This window comes from Astyanax mexicanus, chromosome 7, assembly GCF_023375975.1.
Source record: "Astyanax mexicanus isolate ESR-SI-001 chromosome 7, AstMex3_surface, whole genome shotgun sequence".
NCBI classification, from domain to species: Eukaryota; Metazoa; Chordata; class Actinopteri; order Characiformes; family Acestrorhamphidae; genus Astyanax; species Astyanax mexicanus.
This window is the reverse complement of record NC_064414.1, coordinates 15,324,601-15,345,195: the sequence shown is the minus strand read 5'-3', so window position 1 is coordinate 15,345,195 and position 20,595 is coordinate 15,324,601. Positions and strand designations below refer to the sequence as shown.

Here is a 20,595-nt window from a genome sequence, read left to right as displayed (position 1 = left end):
GGCCACCCAACTCCTGGTGCAAGCGGTCGTCATCTCACGCCTCGACTACTGCAATGCCCTGCTAACTGGCCTCCCGGCCTGTGTAGTAAAACCACTCCAGATGATCCAGAACGCAGCAGCACGTCTGGTCTTCAACCAGCCAAAACGGGCACATGTCACCCCGCTGCTCATTGAGCTCCATTGGCTACCAGTTGATGCTCGCATCAAATTCAAAGCTCTTACAATCGCCTACAAGGTGATGACAGAACAGGCTCCTTCCTACCTGCACTCGCTCCTGAAGGCTTACGCTACCTCCCGGCCGCTGCGCTCCTCCAATGAACGTCGCCTCGCTTTGCCAAACACTCACACAAAGCAATCCAGACTGTTCTCATACAGAGTTCCCCAATGGTGGAACAAACTACCTTCCACTACCAGATCAGGAGAATCTCTCGCTATCTTTAAGAAACTCCTGAAGACAGAGCTCTTCAAAGAGCACTTACTCTCTTAACACCTCTAACACACTAACTACTTCTAACCCCATTTCCTTCTTCCCCTCCTTCACTCCTCTATCCTATTATTCCCCTTTGACCTCCTTTTATCCCTATCCAAAGATGTTTTACCTTTAAACTTATTTTACATTGTACTTGACTATTGTAAGTCGCTTTGGACAAAAGCGTCTGCCAAATGTAATGTAATGTAATAAATATATCTACGTTTTCTCTATGTGTTTAGTCATTGTCATTTCCATCACAGCGTGTCATTTCCATCACCGCACATATTTTTCACAAAATTTCCAAAAATTAGTCAGCTCATATTTACATTTATTGATGACTTGCATTACCTTATGTAACAAAACAAATTATTCATTATTTACAAGGACCTACCCAAAGTAATACTGCATTTCACATTGTGAAACATGTTCAGTTCAGCATTTGATCCTTAGGACAGTTAATCTTAGGTCATTCAGAAATGAATTATTGTTGTAAATAGTAGTAACTGGTACAAATAGTTAAGCTAATGGTTCTAATTATTGCACTGTTTATTTATATGTGTTAAATGAAATGTGGTGGAAATTACATTTGTTTATTCCGGGTCAGATCAAATGTAAAAAATAACAATTAGACTTGTAAATTTAGTTTGAAATATAATGGATCTTAATATTACAATGGTTATTTAAACATATGAAGCTGTGTGAGTTCAATTTGTATAATGTTTTTTTCACTTAACTTTACAAGGCCAAAGGTGCACATAATCTAAGAATCACCCTACAATGAACAAAGTTACTCGAACACATTTACATTGAACACAGCTAACCTAAAGATATGTTAAATACATTAGACTGCCATTTTAGTGCTTTTCATATTAAGAAGAGTAGCTAACATTACGGAGCTCTAAACAGAGGTTTAATACTGTAATAAAGCAGCGGTGTCTCGCGCAGCACGCGGAGGATCGTTCGACTTTGTTCTGTCAGGCTACTGTGATGCTCCAGGGCCGCCCCTCGCGCTCATGACGCGGAGGGTCAGTTCTCACCTCAGCTTTTTCACATTTTCACACACACACACGCCGGCCGCCCAGTAGCGCAGCAGGATAAACTGGAGGTATGTTCTGTTCTTAACACTTTACTAAATAATACAGACATTTTTCAGGGTTAAACCCGCAGCACGGGCCGGTTAATGCAATAGATGGACTCACCGCAAAGAAGAGAAATACTCATTTTAGTTAGATACAAAGTTTCTTACATTTCTTAACTTTTTCCCCATGTTTAACTCCCTGTTTTACTGCTCCGCTCAGAACCTGTCTAGAAAAGTTGTCCCGTGGGTAATCCAGGTCCAGAGGGCAGAAATCCAGGTCCAGAGACTAAAAATCCAGCCCACGGTTGTGTTCCATCTGCCTGAGCTGCTCTGGTGTACTTTGGTTAAGCTGCTTCAGACCCACCCAGGCGGGTGGAAGTAACCCCCGGTCTGGATTCCTACTCTCTGGACATGGATTACTCACCGCTAATAATAAGATGCACGCCCGTGTACAGAAACGATTATGTGCAGTCTGCCCTGAATAAGGAGAGACGTTTAGGGGTAGACTGTGTTTCAGAGATGGCTGTATGTGTTTTTACACCTTTATTTATAAATGGGAGAAACTATTATTTTTAAGCCGGTTGTCACTGCCAGAGAATCCAACCAATCCCTCCTAGAGCTGCCCTGTGAATCAGTGTTTAACAGTAACCCAATAACAGCCTAGAGCTGCTCTGCTAATCCCAGTGTTTAACAGTACCCCAGTAAAAGCCTAGAGCTGCTCTGCTCCTCACACTGTGTAACAGTAACCCAGTAACAGCCTACAACTGCTCTGCTTATCACAGCATTTAACTGTAAACCCAGTAAGAGCCTAGAGCGGCGCTGTTAATGAGTGTTTAACATTAACCCAGTAACAGTCTAGTGCTGCTCTGCTCCTCACACTGTGTAACACTGTGTAACCCTGTAAGAGCCTAGGGCTACTCTGCTAATCAAACTGTTTAACAGTTTAACATTCTAGAGCTGCTCTGCTTCTTACACTGAGTAACAGTAACCCAGTAACAGTCTAGAGCTGCCCTGCTAATCACAGTGTTTATCAGTAACCCAGTAACAGTCTAGAGCTTCTCTGCTAATCACAGTGTTTATCAGTAACCCAGTAACAGCCAGGAGTTACTCTACTTATCACAGTGTTTATCAGTAACTAGGGCTGGGCGATATGGAAAAAAATCTTATCACGATATAGTTTTCCATATCAGCCGATATGTATCACGTTATTAATCAAAACACTTTCTGTTACACTTAAAGGTTTATCTTTACTCGTAAGTGACAGAATAAAGGAGTTGTGGCTAAGCTCACTCGCAGGCTCAGAGTCTTGTGGACAGACACTAGGATTTTCACAACTTGCCAGGTGGGTACAAGGTGCTCAGACAGCTTTTAAATTAATTTAAAAAAAGTCATTATACATCCACACAGCCCCCCCCCCCCCCAACTAAACTAAATTGCAAAAGCACTTGGATTTTTTAAAATAAAATTATACTTAATCAAGGGATTATTCCCTTGATTATTCCCCTCCCTAAATGCTGGCAACTACATAAAGCAAAATACAAGAGTATATCACAGTGTTCATTTTGAAAGGTGATTTTGATATAGTTTTAGTCTTAGTCTTTTTACTGCTAATGTTTATTAAAATAATAGCCTTTAAGTTTTGTTGCATTTAAATTATGCTAACATTTAAATATTTTAAAGCAAGTGGCCTGTAATGGAGATGGGACGAATAAAGTCAAGTTTCTGAAATGATTCACTTCTACTGCAGTACAGATTTATACTAACATTACTGGCTTTCAGTAGACTAAACTTACAATACTTAACAAGTGTATTTAAAACTCATCCAGTTCAGTAACAGCGATGTTTCAAATGCAGCTACGCAGATTATATAATCTTCTGTATTTAGTAAAATATCCAGCACAACAGACTCTCTATCTGTTAAAAACTAAAAACACAAAGTAATCGCTGTATAAACAGACAGTGGATAATTTTCCCCTTAGGGTTTTCTAACAAACAGTGAGGGTTAGGAAAAAAGATGGAAGTGCTGCTTTTCTGTGTATTTATATGCTAACCCATGACTTGTGCTGAAGTTAACGTTAATTTAGACGGAAAGTGGATTAACACAGCTAACGTGCGTTACCCATTAGTTTATTAGAATGTAAAAAGCATTGAATGCTGTATGAATTGTGTCTCGCAGCTTGAGAAAGAGGGATGTTTGTGTCTAATATAACTGAAACACTTTAACTAATGATGACAGATTGCACAGATCCCTTTTACACCTTAAACATCGCTAACTCGGAACCTGAGATGTATCAGACAAGTTACCCTAAGATAGCAGACGGGCTAACAGAGCAGCGTTACCTGCCTTCAGCAATCTGAACAAGCGTGCATCTCTAAATATGTTGGTGAGGAGACTCCATGCCACATATTTAGAACTGAGTTTTCCATGGTAGCTCAGCTAAACTTATCGTATAAATTATGTTTATCCAGTAAATGGGAGAGAAGGAGCCGCTGTGGGGATCAGCTGTGTGAGGATCAGAGGTCAGAGGGCTCGGGGTGGGGGGTAAGGGGGAGGGGGCGAGTGGTACTTGGCTAAGCATGCAGTTCAGCGCGCTGCCTGATCGCGTACTGCACCTGTTCACAGAGCTACTTAAACTGGAAATAGAAAATAAAGTATAACGAAATCCTATCGTCTGTCGTATCATATTTATCGCGATATATAATTTCCTCGATAACTATCGACATCGTTTTATCGCCCAGCACTATCAGTAACCCAGTAACAGCCTAGATCTGCTCTGCTAATCAGTGTTTAACAGTAGCCTAGTAACAGCCTAGAGCTGCTCTGCTGATAATAATGTTTAACATTAAACCAGTAACAGCATAGGGCTGCTTTGCTAATCAAAGTGTTTAACAATTGCCTAGTAACAGTCTAGAGCTGCTTTGCTCCGTACACTGTGTATCAGTAACCCAGTAACAGCCGAGAGTTTCTCTGCTTCTGGATTTTCTCTGCTTCTTACATTGTTTAACAGTAACCCAGTAACAGTCTAGAGTGAAATCAAATCAAATTTATTTGTATAGCGCTTTTTACAACAGGTGTTGGCACAAAGCAGCTTTACAGAAACGTAATCACAGGACAAAGAGTCAGGCAAAAGATTAAACATACAAAATACAGAATACAGAACCCCCAGTGAGCGCAGAGGCAAGGAAAAACTCCCTCAGAGCTGCAGGAGGAGGAAACCTTGGGAGGACCAAGACTCACATTTAAGGGGGAACCCACCTTCCACTGGTCAAACGGCTTTTAAATTCCATCCATCGGTATCGGGTCAGACAGGTGGGCAGTCAGTAACTTGGAGGAAGGCAGAGAGATGGAATTAGTTTTGACTGGATTTATGTAAAACAGAGAATATAAAACATTATCAGAGTGTGGCTAATGACTCCGGCAGAACTGAATAAAACAGCCTAACTAAAGGTAGAGAGCCAGAAGGTAACATAGACATGGAGGCACCCTGAAACACTGGCATCCACCGACTCCACCGTCCACAAACCTGAGTGACCTTGTGCAGTGGGAGAACAACATCTCAGTTTACCACAATTCCTTCTGTCCATGAACCCCTGGATCTGCAGCCTTATCTAAAGGGAAACATTAATTACCAAAAGCTAAACTAAACAAGTAAGTTTTCAGTGTAGACTTAAAGATTGAGACTGTGTCTGAGTCCCGAACATATTCGGGGAGATTATTCCAGAGTTGAGGCGCTTTATAAGAGAAAGCTCTTCCTCCTGCAGAGCTCCTCTGAATTTTAGGAACTACTAAGAACCCAGCACCCTGAGATCTAAGTAATCATGGTGGTTCGTAACAGGAGATGAGGTCTCGCAAATACTCAGGAGCGAGCCCGTGTAGGGCTTTATATGTTAACAGGAGAATTTTATAGTCTATGCGGAATTTGACTGGAAGCCAGTGCAGTGCTGATAGTACTGGACTAATATGGTCAAATTTTCTCGTTTTAGTAAGGACCCTGGCTGCAGCATTTTGAACTAGCTGAAGTTTCTTTAAGTTACTGCAGGAACATCCTGACAGTAGCGCAATACAATAATCTACCTTGAGGTGATGAAGGCATGGACTAATTTTTCTGCGTCATGCAGTGATAGGGCATTTCTTAGCTTGGCAATATTACGGAGGTGTAGAAAAGCTGTTCTAGTAACATTAGATATGTGTTTATCGAATGCTAGATCTGAATCTATAATAACTCCAAGGTTTTTAGCTGCTGAACCAGGGGTGACGTTGAAGTCCAACAGATTTAGCATTAGGTCTGATCATTTATTTCTAGCAGCTTTGGGGCCTAATAGGAGAATTTCTGTTTTATCACTGTTTAATAGGAGGAAGTTGTGCGACATCCACAATTCCACATCTTTTACACTATCCTCGATTTTCTTTAATCTCACTCTGTCATCAGGTTTGGCTGATATGAAGAGCTGGGTGTCATCTGCATAACAATGAAAATTCACATCATGTTGTTTTCTAATAACTTTGCCCAGTGGGAGCATATATAATGTAAATAATAACGGTCCTAATATAGAGCCTTGTGGAATTCCATATCTTACCCTCACAAACTGGTAGCAATCGATTAAGTATGGTTTAAACCATCAATTCAATTCAATTCAATTTTATTTATATAGCGCTTTTTACAAGAAAGGTTGTCACAAAGCCGCTTTATAGGAAAAACAGGTCCACGCCTCTTATGAGCAGCACCACAGAGATGCCAATTTTATGGTGACACAGTGGCAAGGAAAAACTCCCTTTAAGAGGAAGAAACCTTGGAAGGAACCAAGACTCAGTCCGAGGAACCCATCCTACTCGGGTTGACCCGCTCAGTACAAACAAACAACAAACAAATAACAGAACAAAACAGTACAGAGAATTAATGTGAACTATGGCTAATATAACAGGTACTAATTTATGAATATAAGAATGTGATTGGCACAAACTATAGAGCTATGGCTAATACAGAAACAGATACTGAGTGTGTTAATGGTAATCAGTGCAGGGTTGCAGAGCCGGAGAACAACACAGCGGTCAGTGGAGAGCCAGGCTGGGAACATCAGGAACAGGGCATCTCCATACATGTAAAAGAAATAGATAGAGAAAACAGAAAGGAAAGGAAGAGAAAAAAAAGCAGAAGTTAGAAGGGTTGTGAAATAATTCTGATGAGTAGAAGGACAGGGCTGATTCCTGAAAGCTGGAACCACAGACGGACACATCCAGGAAGACCGGCCGGCCAGGCGTCTCAGCACATGTGAGAAAGATAGAGAGAGAGAACAGAGAGGGGAGGGAAGAAAAAGGGGTTAGAATGGTTTTATAAAACTCTGCTGGAGTGGGATGGGCACTTGGCAGCAGCAGCTCAGGACATGGGGAGAGAAAGAGAAAGCAGATGATTAGGACAGGGTTTATATTTGCTGGATAAGCTGTAAGAGGAAGAAAATTGTAATGAGACATTACTCAAAAGCTTGAGCAAATAGAAATGTTTTGAGTCTAGATTTAAAGATTGAGAGTGTGTCTGAGTCCCGTATATCAATAGGGAGGCTATTCCAAAGTTGGGGAGCTTTATAAAAGAACGCTCTTCCTCCTGCATAGTTTTTTCTAATACGCGGGACTAATAACAGGCCAGCGTCTTGGGAGCGGAGTGAACGCGGCGGATTGTAAGGAGTAAGGAGTTCCTGTAGATAATGCGGGGCCAGACCATTGAGGGATTTATACGTCAGGAGAAGTATTTTATAATCTATACGAAATCTAACAGGTAGCCAATGTAGGGATGAAAGAATAGGTGTAATGTGATCGAACTTTCTAGCTCTGGTAAGCACTCTTGCTGCTGCATTCTGCACTAGCTGGAGTTTATGGAGTAATTCTCACAGTTCTCACAGTTCTCACAAACCATGATAAGGCAGTTCCAGTTACACCGACCATGTTCTCTAATCTTTCTAAAAGGATAGTATGATCTATTGTGTCAAAGGCTGCGCTCAGATCGAGAAGTGCCTTGGTCGGCGGCTGTAAGTAGATCGTTTGTTATTCTAACTAAAGCTGTCTCAGTGCTATGATGAGGCCTAAATCCAGATTTAAATTTTTCATAGCTCTGGTTTCTTTGCAGGTAAGAGCAAAGTTGTTTGGCCACAGCTTTTTCTAAAATCTTAGAAATAAACGGTAAGTTTGAAATAGGTCTATAGTTAGACAGGACAGTGGGATCAAGATTAAGTTTCTTGATCAGAGGTTTAATTACAGCTGTTTTAAAGGCTTTGGGTACATGGCCCAGGGTGAGCGATGAGTTTACTATCATTAACAGAGATTTAATTATATCTGGCAGTACCTGTTTTAGTAATTTTGTGGGAACTGTATCAAGTGTGCAGGTTGTGCTGTTTGAAGAGGAGATAATTTTCTCTGGTTCTAGTTGTGGAAGTGGGTTAAAGACTTCCAACCTAACTTCGGTGACAGGGTTTTGTTCTAGATCAGCCACACCAGATGACAAAGAGGATGTGCTATTTATCTGTTTAATTTTATTCCGAATGTTTTCAATTTTATGTAAGTAATGAGAAATGAGCTCTTATCAATTCTAAAAAAGTTGGATACTAGAAAACCTGCAGGGTCTGATGAGATTGAACCATTTTTCTTGAAACTTGCAGCTGATATTATTGTTGAACCACTTACTTACATTTTAAATTTATCACTGGAGCAGAATTGTGTGCCAGAGGTTTGGAAATCTGCTATAGTTCAGCCCTTGTTTAAGGGAGGTGATCATTTTAAATTAGACAATTATCGGCCAATTTCAAAATGGTCAGTATTAGCTAAAATTCTCGAATCCTTAGTTTCAGATCAAGTAAAGCAGTTTCTATCTACTTATAATATTTTGTCTGTTTCTCAATCTGGTTTTCGGAAAAAAACATAGTACCATTACAGCTACCACCAAAGTACTTAATGATGTAATTCGTGCTCTTGATTGTAGGGAATCTTGTGCTGCCCTATTCGTAGATCTATCAAAAGCATTTGATACAGTGAATCATGATGTACTATTGTTCCGTCTATCTAGTATTGGATTGGCCAATAGTGCGGTTGGTTGGTTTAATAATTACTTAAGTAATAGATGTCAGCAGGTACTCTTTGAGGGGATTCTTTCAGATAGGATGAATATCAGTGCTGGAGTGCCACAGGGTTCTATTTTAGGCCCCTTGTTGTTTACTATATATATAAATAATCTAAGTAGTAATATTTCTAATGCCAATATGCACTTTTACGCAGATGATACTATTATTTATAGCTGTGCTTCATCACCTGTACAAGCACTTTCAAAGTTACAGGAAGCATTTGTGACATTTCAGCATAATCTTAATGATCTACGATTAGTCCTTAATGATCAGAAAACAAAATATATGCTGTTTTCCAAAAATCTGATACATGACATACATGTCCCTCAAATATGTACACTGTCTGGTAAGTCAATAGAGTTAGTTTCATCTTATAAATACTTAGGCATTATGCTAGATGATAAGCTCTCTTTTAAATCACATATTGAGTATATCACTAAAAAGCTAAAGCTGAAACTTGGATTTTATTTTAGGAACCGTTCTTGCTTCACTCAACAGGCTAAGAAAAAATTAGTTGAAGCAACCTTTTAACCTGTTTTAGATTATGGGAATATAATTTACAGATTTGCCCCAAAGACGACACTGCAATCGCTGGACTCTGTTTATCATTCTGCATTGAGATTTATAACAAGTGCCAATTTCTTAACGCATCATTGTAAACTGTATGAAATGACAGGTTGGGCTCCACTATCAGTAAGACGCCAAATACACTGGGCAGTTTTTGTGTATAAAGGAATTATTGGTCAGCTTCCCTCATATTTGTCTGAATTTTTGATAAGAAACGGTTCCTTGTATAATTTACGCTCTAGTAATTATATAACACTGGATATTCCTGCTGTTCGGTCTGAATTTGGAAAGAAGTCTTTCAGTTATGACGCACCTTCAGTCTGGAATGATCTTCAGAAACATTTTAGATTAGATCAGTTTATTTCACTGAAGGAATTTAAATCAGCTGTCTCAAATTTTTATACATATGCTTGTTCTTGTTAAAGTATTTTGTTTGTATGTGTGTTATAAGGGTGTAGATTAGTTGATTTGTGTTTTTTGTGCTGCTGTCTTGGTCAGGGCTCACTTGTAAAAGAGATTTTTAATCTCAATGTGACTACCCTGGTTAAATAAAGGTTAAAAAAAAAAAAAAAAAAAAAAAATGTACTATCGAAAAAGTCCATAAAAGCGTTGCTGGTGAGAATGGCTGGAATCTGCGGTTCAGTTAATTTGGTTTTTGGTTTTTAGTTAATTTGGAAATAACTCTAAAGAGAGCTCTAGGATTATTTTTATTAATCTCGATCTGTGAGGCCAGATATGCTGAGCGGGCTTTATTAAGTTCTTTTCTATATTTAACAATAGAAATATATAACGCAGATATATATTTAACGCAGAGTGAAAAACTTCCAGTTTAGTTGATCAATATTTACGCTGTAAATTTCGTACTAACTGCTTTAAGGTACGAGTTTGATCATTGTACCACGGTGCAAGCTTTTTCTGTCTCACTATTTTATGTTTAAGGGGTGCTACAACATCTAAGGTAGAGCAAATTATTTCGCTAATTATTTTCTAAACCTTCGGTTAGTTTGTCTAGTTCTACTGGGTCTACAGGAGAATACATTAGAGTTGATAAATCGGGAAGCTTATTGGTAAATTGTTGGGCTGTAAAAGGCGTAATTGAACGTTTCATAGAGTAGCTAGGGGATGTACGTATATTATGACTGAGATGTAATTTAAATGAAATAAGGTAATGATCTGAAATTGCGAATATTCGTTTTGAGAACGAATATTCGGGTTATCTATGCTAACACCCAGGGTCAAAACTAAATCCAGAGTATGATTACAGTAATGAGTAGGTCCTGTTATATTTTGAGTAATACCAACTGAGTCTAAAATCGATGTGAATGCCCTTTTTAATGGATCATCCAACTTTTTGAAATGAATGTTGAAGTCTCCAACTATAATCACTTTATCACTACTTACTGCTAAATCTGTGACAAAATCACTAAATTCTTTAAAAAATTCTAAATAGGGCCCTGGTGGTCTGTAGATATTAATTAAGGAAAATGCATTCTTTTTTGTAACTCGATTAATTATACTGGTGTAAAGAAGCTCAAAAGAAGTAAAATTATCATAGTGCTTCTGATTGCTAACTAAGGTACTTCGGAAAAGTATGCAGACCCCACCTCCTTGTAGCCTGCAGGGGTGGCTTCATTTAATGCTACATATTCATTTGGCCTAATCCAGATTTCTGTCAGACACAGAACATCAATGTTCTGATCAGTTATCATTTCATTCACTAGAACTGCTTTTGAATTTAGAGATCTGATATTAAGTAAACCAATCTTTAGGTTTGAAGTGTTAGTACTACAGTCTGGATATGATTTTTTAATATAGGTTAAATTATTTGGATTGACTGTTTGAGTTGGACGTTTTTGTTTGACTCGGGGATCAGATACAGTCTAAATACATTGGTATCTTGGTAACGTCTCTTTGCAGCTCACAGACGGTTGGTTAAGCCTCTCTGTCTGCAGCCTGGTCTTGGCTCTGCTTTGCTAATCAAAGTGTTTAACAATTGTCTAGTAACAGTCTAGAGCTGCTTTGCTCCGTACACTGTGTAACAGTAACCCAGTAACAGCCTAGAGTTTCTCTGCTTCTGGATTTTCTCTGCTTCTTACATTGTTTAACAGTAACCCAGTAACAGTCTAGAGCTGCTCTGAAAATCACTGTGTTTAACAGTTGCCTAGGAACAGCATAGAGCTGCTCTGCTAATCACAGTGTTCAACAGTACCCCAGTACCAGCCCAGAAACGCTCTGCTAACCAGTGTTTAACAGTAACTTAGTAACAGCCTATAGCTGCTCTGAAAATCACAGTGTTTCACATTAGCCTAGTAACAGCCTAGAGCTGCTCTTCTAATCCCAGTGTTTAACAGTAACAGCCAAGAGTAGCTCTGCTTATCAGTGTGTAACAGTAACCCGGTAACAGCGTAGAGCTGCTTTGCTAATCAAAGTGTTTAACAGTACCCCAGTACCAGCCCAGAAACGCTCAGCTAATCTGTGTTTAACAGTAACTCAGTAACAGACTAGAGCTGCTCTGAAAATCACAGTGTGTAACAGTAACCTAGTAACAGCCTAAGGCTGCTCTGCTAATCACAGTGTTTAATGGTAACCCAGTAATATCTTAGAGTAGCTCTGCTTATCAGTGTGTAACAGTAACTCAGCAACCCAGTAACAGATTAGAACTGCTCTGCTAACCCTAGTGTTTAACATTAACCGAGTAACAGCCTAGAGCTGCTCTGCTAACCTCAGTGTTTAACATCGAGCTGCAGACAAATCACTTTTCTCGGTGTAAGTAATGATGATTTAAGGAGAATCAATTTAATTTTTAATGTATGTTTTCATATGTATATGTATGTGTATATATATATAAATTCTCTTTTTTTCTAGTAAAGCTCAAATTATAAATATCTAAATTTACATTTGTACTAGTTCAGTAAAAAGTCTAGATCAACATATCTAGTTCATAAGATCTCTAATTTAGTTTTGACTAATAGTAATGTGCATTTTGAATGTGTGCAGTTGTCGAGTTGATCGAAAATTTTAAATATCTACAGTTTTACTGTTTTAACTAGTAATCTTTTTTTACAAGGGAAATTATTTACAGATATCTTGCAGTTTACATCTTACAGGTTTTAGTGTTTTTACAATTCAAGGCAGCAGTCCTTAAGTTTTTTTTTCTCATTTATATGAAAAACAGTAAAATTCCTATATGCCAAGGGGGCAAAATATTCTAATAAATGGCATCAGTGTACCTGTGCTATCATTTCTGCCAAGCCAAACATATTAATTTTTTAAAAAGATGGTCCGGCAGGTCCTGGGACCTTTTTCTGGCAATAACAGTTTTGCTGGCCACCTGAGCCACCTGCGGCTAATGGCACTGATAACAGAGCTTCTGCAAACATGGAGATATCAGAACAACAAACTCAGTCTTCTTACTCTGCTCATTCACACATGATTAAAGCACAGAAAACAGAATTACAACTGAAAAGAGTTGGAGAGACAAGAGAGTGCATCAGAGTGCATCAGAACCACCTTTTACTGATTTCTTACCTGTGATGTTTTTGACTAAAATATTTATACACATTTGAGAAATTTGTTTAACTGCTTCCAACACATTTGAGTCACCCATTTAAAAAGTTTCTTTGGACGTGAAGACCTAAACCAGTCTAAACTTTTCTGAACTTATGGCTGAGAAAAGTTGATGTTTATGTTGAGCTTTCACAGGATCCTTTGTGCCAGGACATCCTTCCTTTAAGCTGCCAGTGATATCCCTCACCCTACAGGGTGAAAACGAGATGCCAATATGCTAATATTACCATGCTTTTCCACAGGCTGGAGATGGAGGCCTTAAATCTCAGACTGAACACATATATTGACTCATGGATGGGTCCCAGGGGTAAGTTAAATTACATGCAGCACCATCTGTGAAAGAAGCATCTCAGTGTTATCTCCTCAGATAAGTCTCTTTTTTTGTTTACATTACCAGTTATTAATGTTGCAGAGATGTTGAATTTTACATTTGAACTGCCCCAGTTTTTGTCTTATTATTATAGGCACTCACCATAGTACTTGTGCGTGTACACAACTTAATGCATTTGAAATGGAGCAGTGTACATTTTTTTACAGTTTAGGATTCTGAGGAGGAAGGATATTTTGTGACATTTTGTCACCTTACAACCACAAACTTAAATGTGTTTAATTGAGATTTTAAGTGATGGACAAACACATAATAGTACATTATTGTGAAGATGAAGGAAATTATACAGTACAGGCCAAATGTTTGGAAACACCTTTTTATTTTCAATGCGTTTTCTTTTTTATGACTATTTACATTGTAGATTCTCACTGAAGCATCAAAACTATGAATGAACATTTTTATGTACTTAAAAAAAAAAAGTTAAAATAACTAAGCATTCACTCAATGAGCTTCAAGAGGTGGTCAACTGAAATGGTTTTCCAACAGTCTTGAAGGAAGGAGTTCCCAGAGTTGTTTAGCACTTGTTGCCCCTTTGCCTTCACTCTGTGGTCCAGCTCACCCCAAACCATTTTGGGTTCAGGTCTGGTGACTGTAGAGGCCAGCTCATTTTTTGTTAAGTACATAAAACTCCACATGTGTTCATTCATCGTTTTGATGCCTTCAGTGAGAATCTACAATGTAGATTTAGGAAGTGACCTAAATTCACTGTACACGGGGATGAGTAGTGTGCTCCAAATTTGCCTTAGTTATCTGCCTTTACTGTCTGCCATACAAGGTCTCCAAGTTGAGTAATGGCTTAGCAATCAACTTATTTGCCCATTTTACAATCTGAATCCTCTTTTTAAATGTTAAATTACCAAACCATGCACCCAAGGAAAAAGCTAAAATTGATTTGATAAAAGCCTGTTAAAATAAAATCATTATCGTTTTATCCACGTGGAAGTAGTTCAGTCTTCTCAAACAGCGCAAACACTGCTGCCCCTTTTACACACAGCCTCGCTATTTGCTTCCAATTTCAATTTTGAATTTATTATTGTTCTTAGGTATTTATAGTGTTGTACACATTCATCGTGTTGTACACATCATCTCATGTATGTGGTCATATCGTCTAAAATCATTACCATATTTTTGGTCTTTGATACATTTTATTGGAGCCTGTTGAGGAGCAGATATTATTAGATAAAGTCCTGTTTACCCTCACTCTTTGAGTCATATTAGTTCCAAATTCAAGTATCCAGCCCACAAGATCAAAAAGCCTTGTGATCAGAATATGGGGTTGGATTGTGTTGAAAGCAGTCTGCAAATAAAATTCTAACATGAGATCCTTTCTCCTTCAGATGTTAAAACAGTAAATTAAGCAATGTCACAGTAGCATCTTTGACTCCTCTTTGGGGCCTATAGGAAACTGCATGAGGGTCAAGTTTATGTACAGTTTTTCTTTGGGTTTCGGACCTTATCATTTTCTCAAAAGTTTTCATTACAATTTATGTAACAAAAGAGCAACCAGTCTAAAATCAGTAAAAGTTTTTGGGCAGCTTAATTTTGGAATAGGACCCACTACTGAATCCTTCCATACCGTAGGTACATGCTGTGTCTCTAGAGACTTATTAAAAATATAATAATATATAATGTCCTTTATCTGTGTTTTCTCCCTCTTTAAAACAGTCTTATGTACACACTAGGTGTAGTACATAGGTGCACACACTGCAAATTTTGTACTTCATAGATAGTACTGGAAGCAGAAACAGCATCTGCCTTGGGATGAACATACACAACTGTTATAAAAAGTTGTCGAAATTCGCGTGGCAGGAAGAAGGGACGTATTAATATGGATAACAGTTCGATATCTGGTGTCACAGTCACAGTGCTACAGTATCGTTTGTTCAGATATAAAAATACCCCAACGCCTTGAGTTTTTCCCATCATTTCACCCTGTCGATCCTGTCGAAATGGCTCTCCGAACCCATCTAAGGCCAAGTTGTTGTTCTGATTGTTGTTCAATTATGTCTTTGTTTGTTTAAATTAAAGCTGAAAGTCTACACAGCCTACTTAGTCTGTTTAAAGTTAGAATCCATTTAGGTGGTATATAAAGGAACAAATACAAAATGTGTCACTGTCCAAATATTTTAGATCTGACATCAGCTTGATGTTTAGATTTGACTGGTATTTTAAAGGTGTATTTGATATACTGCATTTAATTGGATTTCTGTACAAATACATTTCGTAGTCCTCCAAAATCAATTCAAGTTTGTATTCATTTATCCATGTAACATAAATGTGTGCAAAATATTAAATTTTTTAAGCCTTTATGTCCCAGCATTAGTGTACAAGTACATAAAAACTATAAAATATAGAAAATCAGCCTGTAATTATTGACTCAGTGTTTGATCATTAACATCTCTGCACTGCACAATTGTGTTTTTTTTTTTATGTTTTTTTATGTTTTTTTCACTAATTTCACACATTTTCTTTTCCTCTTTAATAATTCCAGAGCTTTCAGCTTTTTTTTATCTCAGTGTGGTTAATTGAAATGAGCCCATTGACAAAGGGAGAAAAGATCAATGTTTGTTTTTCTTTCTTTCTTTTAGATCCTCGTGTGAGAGGATGGCTTTTACTGGACAACTATCCACCCACATTTGCGTTCACCATCATGTACCTTCTCATTGTATGGATGGGTCCAAAGTACATGAACAACAGGCAGCCGTTCTCCTGCAGGAGGATCCTAGTCGTGTATAACCTTGCTCTCACTCTGTTGTCCCTCTACATGTTTTACGAGGTGAGTTGTACTGCTTTTCCTCAAGTGCAATTTCATGGGCAGTGAATTCTTTTGGACATGTGACATACTCTTAAGTGCATGAAAAGCAGTCAGATCCAGACATGCTCTGTACTGAACAATAGAAGAATTATTTTGAGAGGATGAAAAAAGTTGGAGTATGCTCATTTTAGGAATGGACAACAGAAACAAGCAGTAGCTGCATAGGGAAAACTGTCTTTTAAGATGATTGAACATCGATGGGCAGAATTGGTAAAAAGCTGTATAAAGATCTCTCAATATGCAAATCTTGCGTATTGAGAGGATATAATGAATTCAGTGAAAGTCCAAAACAAATTGAGGATGGATGGATGGATAGATAGTTTAGATAAATAGATTTCCCTCTTTTTAAAGAAAAACACATTTTCATGCAATTCACAAACAATATTGTCCACAACAATTAATTTAAGTGTCAGATGATTTTTAAATAATAAAAATGTTTGAATTAAAGTCTATTTTTGTATAGAGGCCTTTTTTGCATATAGTCCTACTATCAGCAATTCTCAGTCCTCTGCCTAAATCACAAACTAGCTCTAACAAGGACAGGAAGTGGGAGGCCCTGATGAACAACTGTGCAAGTAGATAAATATTTTAGAGTGTGCAGTTTGAGAGAAAGACACTTCACAGGCTGTAAAATGACTCCATTTAGCTGCACTAAATGGAACCTGTCAAACAACAGTCTCAGCATTAACAGTCAAGAGGCGACTTCAGGATGCTGGACTTCTGGACTTGCCAAGAAAAAGTCATACCTCACACTGGCCAATAAAAAGAAAAGACTACGATGGGCTGAAGAGAAAAGACATTGAACACTGGAAGATTGGAAGAAGGTGTTGTGGACAGATGAGTTCAAGTTTGAGGTCTTTGGATCAGAAAAAGATGTGAGGCGCAGGACCAATGAAAAGATGCATAACCAATGCTTAATGCCATCTGTCAAGCATGGTGGAGGCAGCGTGTTATGGTCTGGGAATGCTTTGAAGGTGATAAAATAGGAGATTTATACAGAGTAGAAGGAATCTTAAAGAAACCCTAATGAGCTGTTGTGGCAGCAGCTTGACCGTATGTTACGGAGGAAGACTGCATCAAGCCAATCCAGGTTGTGGGAGATACTACAGGAAGCACGGGGTGAAATCACAATAGATTACCTCAAAAAGTTGACAGCCAGAATGCCTAGAATTTGCCAGGCTGTAATTACTGCAAAATTTGGCTTTTTTTAATAATGGCAAGGTTCATCATTTTCATTAAAATCAGTATCTCTTACTCTGACAATGTCTGCATGTCCTGTTTATTTGCTTTTTTCATAATCTGAAGTGTGTTTCCATTGAAAACAAGAAAATTCCAAACTTTTGAGTGGTGGTGTAGATAGATGAATGTGTAGAAATAAGTCCCAGGTGGAATAGATGTGAAGGAGGGAAAGAAGAGCTAATGAGCAGTATCTAGGTGAAGACTACCTAGATGAAGCTCAGCAGAGATGAGAGTGACTGGAGAAGTGAGTACCTGTGACCAAATGACACATTTTGTTTTTAATTGTGAAACTAGCAAACACATCATGTGTAACTAATCATGAATAAAACATGCTTAAGCTTAAGCTCTGTCCAAAATCTGCTGTGATGCCTCAGGCCTTAAGGGCCACTCCAGAAGCTTGTTTTAAACTCCTCACATGGATGCTATTATTTTATCAGCCTTTTTTTAGGATGGTCTGATTACATTAATGATTTGCTGTGAAATATTATAAGTGCCACCAGCAGCAACACAACCCCAAAGCATGATGGAGACACCTTTATGTGCTTCACTTTTGGTAAGAAGTTCTTGAATTATTATTGAAAAGGCTAATCCAGAACACTTGGCTCTCTTGGTCTCTAGGCATTGATTACTTTCATTTGGATCTTTAGAGAGTTGCTTAGAGGAGCCCATGATTGCTGAGTGTTGAAACAATGTTTGACGAGTCAGGAAATTTATAGAGCTTGAAAATTTGATTCAGCAGTTTATAATTACAATTGATCTGCCCACGCTGATTTCTTAATCAAGGTCGAGGACTTGTGTAAGGTATCCAAAGGTTGGCCACATTATTGTAGGATCTAAAAGAGTGAATAACTGTTCATTAAGATAAAAGAAGAAAGAATGTGTTTAATGTTTGATTAGCTACAGAGGGGGGTTTACTACTTCTATAGAACAAAAGAAAATGTCATTTGTTTTGAAAATCTCTTATAGTACAATGTATGAAGCTGTAATAGGTCAGGACTTTGACTGGGTCATTCTAACACATGGATATTCTCTGATCTAAACCATTCCATTGTAGCTCTGGTTGTATGTTTAGAGTCGTTGTCCTAAATCTCCTTTGCAGCCTTCACCATGTTTTATTCTAGGATTGCCTTGTGTTGCGCTCCATCCATCTTTTCATCATCTCTGACCAACTTCCCTATTCCTGTGTCAGGCCAGCCACTTCCTGTCTGCCTGCCATGGACTGTAATTCAGTTACTCAGTTACTCAGTTCTCACCTGTTCAGCCCTGTATAAATAACCCGTATTTCCTATTTTGAGTCTAGTTTCTAGCTCTTCTACCTCTCATTCTCTTTATCTTCTCTGCCTTTTGTGTATGACCTCTGCCTGTTTCTTTACTGATTACCGATTTAGCTAAACCTGTGCTTGGTTTTCCTTGTAGTACTGTTACCATCATTAATAAATTCTCTGATGATAATTTGCATGTGTCTCACCTGTGTCTGGCATTTGTGTCAGAAAACCGGGCCAACATGGAGACAGCGGATCGTGAAGCTCTGCTCTCTGGTTTGTGTAAGCACGACCAGGTTCTTGGGCAGCATCAGCAGATGCTGGTAGGCCTCACCCAGAGTGTGTGTGAGCTAGCTAACCAGCAGAGCTCTTATAGCTCTAAGAAAGCCTAGATTAGCGCAGGTTTACATTCCTTTGTTGTTAATGTTCAGTCTTATCTGCAGGCAATACCAGCTACTAGTTCACCAGTATCTCACACCCTTGTGTAAGCCTGAACCATACGATAGTAATCCTGATAAGTATGGTGTTTTTTTTACTACAATGCTCTTGTTTACTTCAGTAACTCCCAGCCTAGCACTGATTAAGCTAAAATAGCTTTTGTTGTTTCCTGTCTTTTTGGCAAGGCATTAGAATAGGCTACTGCTATCTGGTCTTCACTTTAGTCTCGTTTTGACTTTCTGGTTCAGTTCCGGTTGGTTTTCGATCAAAATCATGCGGGGTTAGCTAGTGGGGACCATTTACTCTCTCTTAGCCAAGGCACTAGCTCAGTAGCAGAGTATGCCCTTAAATTTTGCACTATAGCAGCAGGCAGTGGGAAGAATGAGGCAGCTTTACTCACTGTGTTTCGGAAGGGTCTCTCAGTCAAGGTCCTGTGCAAGGTCTCCTTTCACTACCTCAGAAACATTGCCAAATTTCTCCATACTCTGACCATATCTGATGCTGAAAAACTGGTATACGCATTCATCTCCTCTAGACTCGACTACTGCAATGCACTCGTCCTTGGGATTCCTGTCAAGAGTCTTCAAAGGCTACAATATGTTCAAAACAGCGCTGCTCGGATCCTGATGGTATGATCCTGAAAATATGAACACATTAAACCCATCCTCTGTTCTCTTTATTGGCTCCCCATCTCTGCTAGGATTGAATACAGGGTTTCTCTCCTCACCCACCAGTGCATCTATGACAACGCTCCGGCTTATCTGAAAGAACTCCTCACTCCAGTATAGTAATTTTTATGTTTTATAGTGATGTTCCTATAATGATGCTTCTGCGATGTAGCACTTTGAGATTTGTTTTAAATGTAAAGTGTGTTACAAATTAAAAATTATTATTATGACTTCCTCTCGGATGCTCACTAGTAGCACTGAAGTTAGCTCTGAGTCTCCTGCTGACAGCGGGAGGTTCTGGTGTTGTTCCAAAATATCTTTGTTCATGTTACAACCCTGATTGACTTTGATGCCAATGGGAACATCATCCACACTGATCTGGTACAGAAGCTGGGAGTTCCTGTGGAGACTGTACACACACCTCTGCTAGCCCAAACTCTGCTGGTTTGAAGACTTGTTGGCTGTGCAACAATCACACAGCAGACTCTCCCTGTCACCTTGCTCACTAGTTTCCAACACACTGAGGAAATCACCTTTTTTTTTATACCAGTCTCTGTTCGTTCCCTAGTTTTAGGCTTTCTATGGTTACACACGCATGATACCGTCATTTCCTAGTCTCTTGGTCCCCTTACTGTTTTGATAATTGTTTAGATTTTTGCCATATCTCACTCTCAACCACGCCTATTGAAAGCCCTGCTCCCCAAGTCCCATTGAACATTTCCCCCGAGTACTCTGATCTTATGACCTTACGATTATGATTGACCTCATTGAAAATGCCCCTTTACCCAAGTCTTGTGGATGTGTATATCTTCGAACCCAGAGTTATATTCGGCCAGCTAAGTCCCCTGTGGGTTCTGGGTTCTTCTTTGTGAAGAAAAAAGATATTTTTTTGCGTCTATGTATTGATAATTTATAATTGTCATAATGACATTACAAAAAAAGATGCATACCCCCTTCCACTCATTCCAGTTGCGCTCGAACAGCTGCTAGTTAT

General features: G+C 38.8%; 1 protein-coding gene across 2 annotated transcripts in view; it reads left to right on the top strand.

Moving 5' to 3' along the window:
- Positions 1-1,477: 1,477 nt before the first annotated feature.
- Positions 1,478-20,595, top strand: part of elovl5 (ELOVL fatty acid elongase 5) — a 36,072-nt gene continuing 16,954 nt past the window's right edge. Inside the window, exons 1-3 of one of the 2 annotated variants that reach the window (XM_007240054.4) lie at positions 1,478-1,577; positions 13,034-13,098; positions 15,768-15,955. In XM_007240054.4, coding sequence (XP_007240116.1) covers positions 13,041-13,098; positions 15,768-15,955 — 246 coding nt within the window. In that variant the 5' untranslated portion in view covers positions 1,478-1,577; positions 13,034-13,040. Of the gene's footprint in view, positions 1,578-2,870; positions 2,893-13,033; positions 13,099-15,767; positions 15,956-20,595 lie in introns of those variants that run through there. The other variant, XM_022685041.2, reaches the window with a different exon arrangement.